Source organism: Podarcis cretensis (assembly GCF_951804945.1).
Source record: "Podarcis cretensis genome assembly, chromosome: 14".
Lineage (NCBI taxonomy): Eukaryota > Metazoa > Chordata > Lepidosauria > Squamata > Lacertidae > Podarcis > Podarcis cretensis.
In genome coordinates, this window is record NC_137183.1 from 6,258,049 (window position 1) to 6,267,241 (window position 9,193).

Genomic DNA, 9,193 nt, shown 5'->3' on the forward strand with positions numbered 1-9,193 from the left:
CCCTGGGGGGTTCTCTGGCTGGAGCTCCCCGCCTCTCCTCATTGTCCAGCCAGCCCCTGACATTCCACTAGTGCCTTGAGGTGCCTGTTGCTCTGAGCCCATCTCTCAAGCCTTTTCTCCTTCATCTTCTCAGGTTGGCAAGTTGATCCAAGAAGCGGCTGGGAGGAGTAACTTAAAGAGGGTGACGCTGGAACTTGGGGGGAAGAGCCCCAATATTATCTTTGCAGATGCCGACTGTAAGTAAGGACGAGGGAGGGATTTTGTAAGGTTCACATTTTGATGCAAATAATGTAATGTAAATAACTCTCACTTTCTGAAACAGCTCACAAACCAAAACACTGATGTCCTTCAAAATCAACGCTTCTCTGAGTTTTGTGATGCAGTCCTCCAACCAATTAAGATGTACAGAAATGTACAGTATATGTCAGGGAAAGCGCATACTACTTTAAAAAATACATTATATCAGGGAATCCCCCGAAAAAAATATTGTTGTAAAAGTTGGGCACCATCGCCACTCTTTGCTGAGTGGTAGTGAGATTGCAGGGGGTTCCAGGCATTCACCCAAGATCTATGCTCCTTTGGAAAATAGAAGACTGCCATAGCTTTAAGAAATATGATTTATTCACATATCCACACCTTCAGTCTGCATGGAGGGGGTCCAGATCTTGCAGCATGGCCATCTCAAGCAGTGCAGCAGCACAAATAAAGAGGACAGAGGGAAGATTTTCTGCCTCTCTCATAATGAGGGCACTTGAGGACATCCAACAAAGCTGAATACTGGGAAATTCAGGACAGATAAACAGTTCTTCACACAGCGCATAGTTAAACTGTGGAACTCACTCCTACAAGAGAGAAGGATAGCCATCAATCCGGATGGCTTCAAGGGCAGATTAGAATTTGGGGAAAAAGAAGGATATCAATAGCAACTAGCTATGATGGCTATTTTGTTTGTTTGTTTATCAAATTTATTTTATTTAATAATAATAATAATAATAATAATAATAATAATAATTTTATTATTTATACCCTGCCCATCAGGGACGCGGGTGGTGCTGTGCATTAAACCACAGAGCCTAGGACTTGCTGATCAGAAGGTCGGCAGTTCGTATCCCCGCGACGGGGTGAGCTCCCATTGCTCGGTCCCTGCTCCTGCCAACCTAGCAGTTCGAAAGCACGTCAAAGTGCAAGTAGATAAATAGGTACCACTCCAGCAGGAAGGTAAATGGCGTTTCCATGCACTGCTCTGGTTCTCCAGCATGACCCGGAAGCTGTACGCCGGCTCCCTCAGCCAGTAAAGTGAGATGAGTGCCTCAACCCCAAAGTTGGCCATGACTGGACCTTTACCCTTTACCTTTACCCCACCCATCTGGCTGGATTGTTAACTTTATTAGATTAAATCCTTGGATCACACGGTGGTTTACAATATTAAAACACAAAAATACATCAGATAGTAACAAACAAAAACAATACTCCCCCCCCCCCCCGCCCAGTGTTTATCTGTGCTCTACCTCCACAGAGGCAGTAATGCTTCTGAGTGCTAGATGCTGGGAATCAGAAATGGGGAGAGTGTTGCTGTTGTGCTCACAGGTCCTTCCTCTAGGCGTCTGTTTGGCCACTGTGAGAAGTGGATGCTGGACTAGGTGGACCTCTGGTATGATCCAGCAGACTGTCTTTACGTTCTTATGATATTTGGACAAAAGCTGCCGGTTCCCAGTTACTGGGTTTTCATTTCAACAGCAGGCTGAGTTCTGAGTTGTCTGCCAGTGCTTTTATGATCTGACACAGTCTGAATTATGTAGGCCAAAATATTAATTAATCCGTTGTTGTCGTAACTAGCATCCAGGACCTCCTGCAGAGCGCCTTGGGTTTTTTCTTACGGCCCTCGAAACCTTTTTGATCTCTGCCCTGCTCTTACAGGAATCCCTACGTAAAACAGAATGAATCATCTGCAGTAACGGCAGCATACACAAATAACATGTGTGTGGATGTTTTGATCTTTTCAAACGTCTGCCCACCACCCCAGCAATGGAGTTTTGTTCTGTTGCTTTGAAGTTGAGCAGCATTATTTGGAGTGATGTGTGTGACGCGGGCTCAGGAGCCACAGATGTGGGGAACGGTCCCTCAGCATGTGGCTCTCTTGCTTTTGCAGTGGATTACGCAGTGGAGCAGGCACATCAAGGGGTCTTTTTCAACCAAGGCCAGTGCTGCACCGCCGGCTCCCGGATCTACGTGGAGGAGCCCATCTACGAGGAGTTTGTTCGAAGGAGCGTTGAGCGCGCCAAGAGGAGGGTGGTGGGGAGTCCTTTTGACCCCACCACAGAACAAGGACCACAGGTAAAGGGAAGGTATCAAGGGCCCGGATACTAAATGCATTTCTACGGTGCATGCCTAGTCCTGGAAAAACATTGGCCACATTAGCCCATGATCCTGCTTTAAACACTCATTGCTTCCCCCAAAGAATTCTGGAAGCTGTCATTTGTTAAGGGTGCTGAGAGTTCTTGGGGGGCCCTTGTTCCTATAGAACAATTCCCAGAGTTCCTTGTGAAGAGAGATTGATTGTTAAACTACTCTAGAAACTAGAGGAAGGGAGGAAGAGATCAGGCGAAAACACTATAACAGGTATGCAATGCATGTAAACTTCAGTGTGTAGTTTTCCAAGAGAGCAGATCTCCAGGTGCCAGGCAGTCACGGCAAAGAAATGAAGAGGAGGAATTGATAAGGACGGTTTGTGCTTTGCAGATCAATCTATGTCCACAGCCAATGATCCTGTGATTCCAGGCGCATCTTGTTGGCCACTGTGAAAAAAGGACGCTGGAAAAGATGGTCTTGTATTGGGTGCGCCCAGTTTCTGCAGGGCCCTGCTTATGCTCATCTTCTCTTTCCTTCCTTCTCCTCCTTTTTCTTTTTAAAGATTGATAAGAAACAATACAATAAGATCCTGGAACTGATTCAGAGTGGCATTGCTGAAGGCGCAAGGCTGGAATGTGGAGGAAAAGGAATGGGAAGGAAAGGATTCTTCATTGAACCCACTGTCTTCTCCAATGTAACAGATGATATGCGCATTGCCAAGGAAGAGGTATTGGTTCCTCTCATCCTCTTTTCCCCACACTCTGGGTCAAAGACCTTGTAGGATGTTGCCAGGATAAAACCCTATTCACAGGGGCTCCTGAAGTTTCCCCCTGGCAGGGCACCAGCGGTCAACCAGGATGAGCACTGGTCAAGAGACCCAACAGCTCAGAGGCACCCCTTGTTTGCTTGACCCAGCTGTGCCAGCTTGAAATTCTCTTTGCTGGATTCCCAGGAAGGCATCTCAGTGGGTGGTGGTGTGGTGCCATTTCAAAACAAGATCCAAATTTTTCTGAACAAGAGCCAAACATTTCTGAACGTACCTGAACAAGATCCATACTTGACTTCCGTCCACAATGACTGCCTGCCATTTTAATTTACCCCAAATGCCCACTCCATTTCTGTTGCAGATCTTTGGGCCTGTTCAAGAAATCCTGCGGTTTAAAACCATGGATGAAGTTATTGAAAGAGCCAACAATTCAGACTTTGGACTGGTTGCTGCCGTCTTCACCAATGACATCAACAAGGCCTTGACCGTTTCCTCCGCAATGCAAGCAGGAACTGTCTGGTGAGGAGGAGGGAGGGGGGCTGGGGGCAGGGGATGCCTGCTCTGGAAAATGGGGTGTCTGTTTCTGGGGTGAGGGATAACATGGAGACTTTGTAATCAAGGTGTTTTCTTTCTTCCTCTGACAGGATAAATTGTTACAACGCCTTAAATGCCCAGAGTCCTTTTGGAGGATTCAAAATGTCTGGCAATGGGAGAGAGATGTAAGCAACACTTCCAATGTGGGCTTTGGGGCTCTTACCTGTCCAAATGGTGCCTCCACCAGAAAGGGGGAAATGCTGGCTCTCCAGGTGATGCTGTGGGAGTGGATGTGGAGGAGGCAGTCATGCAAACAAGCCCTTAGTCTGGATCCACAATGACCTTTCAGCACCTGACCCTGGGCATTTTAATGCCTGATAAAGCTCAACCAAAATGGCCCTCAATTTGGCAAAAGTTTGTGCGGGGGCGGGGAGATTGCTATGTTCAGTGTTTGACCTTGAACCACTTTATTATAGTCCAGTGGAAACAGGGTTGTAGTGGTGGTGGGGGGCAGTACTTTTTCTCCCCAAGCAAAAGTTTAATGAACTGCCTATATTCCTCTTCCGAGGAAACCACTGCCAGTATCCCCAGAGGGGAATTGGGGTGGGGGAGAGCAGGGGATGGAGGGCACTGGGTCTGCATTTCCTTTGCTGAGCAGAGGGATATTCTCCTCTGCAAGCACCACTGAAGTGAATGGAGGCTTATGATGCTCTACACTGGCCTCTCCCGTTCATTTCAACGAGGATCACACACAGGGATTTCTCAGGTCAAATCTCTTGTCTTTCACTCTCCCTCCTTTAGTGACACCCAGGATCTGCTTCCTTACCTTATCGTGTGGGAGGGTTGGCCATCCCTGTTTGTTGGTGCATCACCCAGACTCTGATAAGCATCTCTGTGTGGTACTTGTAGAGAGGAATAGTGTTTAGTCACAAATCTTGCACATTTAATTTGTTTTCCAGGGGAGAGTGTGGACTGCGAGAATATTCCGAAGTGAAGACTGTGACGATAAAGGTTCCTCAGAAGAACTCGTAAGAAGACAATGTGCCGATCACTGCAGTACATCAAGTGACCCTCTGTATTCCTTTTATGGGGACTAGCACTCAGGAATTTTTAAAAAAAACAACGACACAGATTTCTTTTTTAAATAGCATTGCAACCAGGCTTGCCATTAAGCTGGGTGGGTTTTCACCCCACTGTTCAGAAATGTTCCCACTATACAAATTGCAAGTAAACACACGCTATCGTGTTCCCGAAAAGAAAACCTTTTTTAAACTGACCTTCCCAACTATCATGTCCTTGATTTGCTCCATTCTTGTATGACGTTGGCGCTGCAACTGGATTCATTGGGGGACGCAAAACTCAGCAAGCAGCCACTTACCAGAAATATAAGCCCCAAGGCTGGAGGTGGGCAACTTAACTGGAGATTGTAATGTACGTTCTTGAAAGCATAATCCTTTTCTCCTGAAGTGAGTTTGTATTCCTCCTCATTTCAGGGAAGCTTGCAGAAACACAGTGATCCAACAGATAAAACAATGGCGGAGTTTTGGATTCTCTCTGTAGCTGCAGGTGTGTCATCATTTCCCTTTTGGATCTGACGTAAAGCGCACTTGCAGTATAACCACCACCACCACCTCCCCCCCCCCCCAAAAAAAAAAGGCTGGTTGTGTTTACACCTGCTCTTCTAGACAGAAAGGAGGAGCTGGGTGAGAGGAAAGGGTCACTTCAGCCCCTGCTCCCAGGTGGAGTTATGAGGGAGCAGATTCCTGGAATTTGACCCTCTTCAGCTGCAAGCTGGGTTTCTACCATCAGTGTTGCAGCTGATGACGGGCAGCGAACGTGAGGAGGAAGAGCATGCCTGGAACCCCATGGCACAATCTGCACAAATGGAGCTGTGGGAAAATGGAAATGAGCCCATTGCATCCCTGGGGGCAGTTCCAAATCCTGAGCAGAATTTGAGGTTTTGATGTTCAAATCAGCAGGTTAACTGCAACCTCACAACTCCCTCCATTCAGAGCAGCGCTAAATGGCTTTAATGACAAGGGGCTGCTGCCAGCCATGTTCTGCATCATTTTTGTCCCCCTTCATCATGCTTTGCCTAGCACCCCCAAATCAGTGGCAGCAGCTGGGAGACAAACATGGTGACATCACACCATATGATATGTTAATGTGTGGGGAAAGGAGCCCCATTGCATCCAAAATGGCTGTTGCTGATTTGGCCCCTGGAGCAAGGAGGAACCTCCCTCTACAGTTCGTCTGCCTTTTTCTGACTTCTTTGCAGGCAGGTCCTCATTTCACATAGGAAGGTGGAACAGTGGCAAGTGACCTGGGCTTTCTGTGACTTTCACTCTTGACTGAAGCCTTGCAAAAAATAAAAATAAAAATGATCCTTTGGCTGTGGTTCTGCAACTTGCCAAAAAGAAAAGCTGAGTAAGGAAGAGGCAAGCCCTAGTTTTGTCATGGCTACTCTTAACCATACCAATTCCAAGTACACTTGCCAGCCCTCCTCTTGTGAAGGAAGGACATGCTCTGCTGCTGCTCCTTCCATTATGGTTTCAACAAAGGTATTCAGCAGTTTGTGACCGGCCTTTGAGAAGCACTAGATTTAGGGCCAAGGGGGCGCAAAATTGAGAAGATCCATTTGGGGGTGCCAAATTTTGGCCTCCCACAGGGTGCCCTATTACGAAAGATGACTAAAGTCTGCCCCTGTTTTGATTGTCACCACCTTTGCAGCCACAGCCTCTCAGTGCTACTTGAATGAGAAATCTACTTGTTTTTTATTCCCCAAAACCATCATTGCTCCTGTTGCATAAGGATATAAATGCATGCAGAAGGGGACTGCTGGGTGATGCTGCCAGGTGAGCATCAATAGCACCAGCCAAGGGTGTGGGCGCTGCAACAGAGTGGTTTCCCTCAAGGAGGCCGGATCCACATACAGAGGCCCACAACATCATCACTTTACCACTTTTTCTAATGGTTCCACTCAGTTCATCTGTTTGTGCTTCTGGCTGCCAACTGCAGAACAAGGGCTGAACCAAGAGGCAGACAGCAATGTTGGCTCCACTCATCAACTCACTCCCCTCTCTGTTGCTGAATTGCAACTTATCACCAAACTTAAAACCATGGAGAGACCTGGTCTGAATAGAGACATTGGATTCTTAACTCATTATACATGATAAAGCTATTTTTAGCCATCTCACCCTTTGCTTTTTCCTGTAAGACCAATTGCAGTCGTTAACAGTCGTCCACAGGTTTACCACACCTATCAGCCAATCACCCATTCCCACCACCCTTCTGAGTAATACCCCTCCCCACTCTCTCACAATATATAAGGGTCTGGTGACTTCTGTTTCAGCGTATCTGAAGAAGTGTGCATGCACATGAAAGCTCATACCAATAACAAACTTAGTTGGTCTCTAAGGTGCTACTGAAATGAATTTTTTTTATTTTGTTTCCCCTCTCTGTGTAAACCTCACAATAACCCTGTGAGGTAGGTTAGGGTGAGAAACAGTCAGTTGCCCAAGGTCACTCAGTAAGCTCTATGGTGTAATGGAGATTTGAATGCAGTTTTCTCTAATTCAAACCCAGCACTCTACTGATACATCAAGGTGGATCCCGGTTCATTGTGTGGTTTAAACACATAGCTCTAATTTACACTAGCGGCTGCAAAACCATTTAGAACTCTGGGCACATCTGGATTTTTCAGTGAGTGATGTGATTGTCACCCCTTCTGGTCTAGCTGAGTTAATGTGAACCTTGAAAAGCACATAGAGCTGAAACAGGAAGTGAGAAAGAGTGTCACTCTTCCATCTTCCTCCATCAGCTCTATGTACTTTTCAATGGAGAAGAAGTTAACCGCCCTTTCCAGAAAGTGGGGAATTCAGAGACTTCATGGGCACCAGGGAAAGACCTAAAGGGCACAACTGAGCCCATGGAATGGTGTCTCCTGAATTACACCCTCATTCAGCCAGGGGTGATTTCAAAGGCAGGAGTCCTTTGTTCCACATGAAAGATGGAGGCCTCATGTTCTTTATAAAGGAGAAAACAAATTCAAAGACATTCGTTTGCATGTTATCCCCGTGGGAGCATCCCACATCTGACAAAATCATGTCTGGATGAGACATAGAACAAATGTGAAATGTAGTGGCCAATCATGAGACAGAAATCTCAGCAGTTTTTGGACACAATTTACCAGGAATTGGGCCAAAGCACAGAACGTCCCCAAGGGTGGTATTCAGAGGCGATTGAAACACCAGTGCAGAAGATGCATTTTTGACTGGTTGACTGAGGGTTTTTTCTGGACTTTTGAAAGACAGCTGTGTGTACTCAGCTGTCCATGTTTGCTACAGCATCTTTACAAAAAATGGATCTCCCAAAATGAATCACTCTGTCAAAAACTCAGACAGAAACTCTGGACACTGAAAAGGTTCATCCCCTGTAAGCTGAAGGGTTGAGAGTCAGTTAATAAGGAACCTGGCCATTGGAAAGTTGTTGTGAGAAGGGGTGAGAGCTTGGCATAAAAGAAGACCAAGGCAGCCTCTTGCTCCACACAAGGATCCAGTTCAAGAATGCGAGCTCAGCAAAGTACTTCACTGGCTGGCCCAATGCTGCCTAGAACCTGAAACATTTAATGCAAAGGGCTCTTCTTCCCACTACATCACATGGAGCACCCTCTGCCAGGAAGTTCCCCTGCACAAGCTCCAGTGGCACAAGTATGAGTTGCACAAATGTGCTCTTGCACAATGCACACTCGTGTCAGATGGGCTTGCCCAGGAGAACTTCCCCCTGGAACGGTGGGGCTCTCTGTCTCCCTCTCTGCCACCCCCTTCAGGCTCTCTCCATCTCCCCTCTCCCCTCCCTTCCAGCCCAGCACTCTCTGCATCCTGCCCCCCATGTTTGATATTTATGCCATCCTTGTTTGTCTCCAAATATAGATATATATTTTTTGCTAGATGCATAATTCAAGCTGTTCTTTTCCGAACGTGGAGATGCAATCGCAAGCTATACCAGAGCTGTGCAACATGAATGTCATATACTCCTATTGTAGGGTTATGTCAGAGTTTTGTTTTCTTTCTTGAAAGAAATATGCTTTAAGAAATTAGTTTTCTTATTATCTCCAATATTCATTGTGAAGGGATAATTTCCATTTCTTTTTCTGTTACATGCCTTTGGAAGAAACTCGTGCTAGCAATAAGCATTTATACTGTGTACTCCTCTGTATTATATGTGTCTTGTCTATTGTTTGTGTGTTATTTCAAATAAATTCAGGTAACAACTGATGTTGCCATTTTTCCCACCATCCTCAATGCACATGAGTCGGTGAAATTTGTCTTTTCATTTGCCAGATACATCATGTGCTGCTCAAGGGCACCCCCCTACAGTCTTCGAAGTTTCCTGTTATCAGTTTTAATCCTGCGTATGGTTAGAGCCGACAAATGAAAACAGGTTATTGAAGTCTTTACTATTAAGTTTCCCTTAAAGGGCTTCCGAGGTGAAACTCGGCCATCCTGTCTCATTGGTGGGACTCTGCCCTGCACAGAGGCAAGG

General features: G+C 46.2%; 1 protein-coding gene across 1 annotated transcript in view; it reads left to right on the forward strand.

Moving 5' to 3' along the window:
* The window catches only part of ALDH1A2 (aldehyde dehydrogenase 1 family member A2), a 71,216-nt gene extending 62,294 nt beyond the window's left edge, over window positions 1-8,922 (forward strand). Inside the window, exons 9-14 of the mRNA XM_079953350.1 lie at window positions 134-236; window positions 2,150-2,334; window positions 2,912-3,076; window positions 3,477-3,634; window positions 3,760-3,834; window positions 4,609-8,922. Coding sequence (XP_079809476.1) covers window positions 134-236; window positions 2,150-2,334; window positions 2,912-3,076; window positions 3,477-3,634; window positions 3,760-3,834; window positions 4,609-4,681 — 759 coding nt within the window. The 3' untranslated portion in view covers window positions 4,682-8,922. The remainder of the gene's footprint in view (window positions 1-133; window positions 237-2,149; window positions 2,335-2,911; window positions 3,077-3,476; window positions 3,635-3,759; window positions 3,835-4,608) is intronic.
* The last annotated feature ends 271 nt before the right edge of the window (window positions 8,923-9,193 follow it).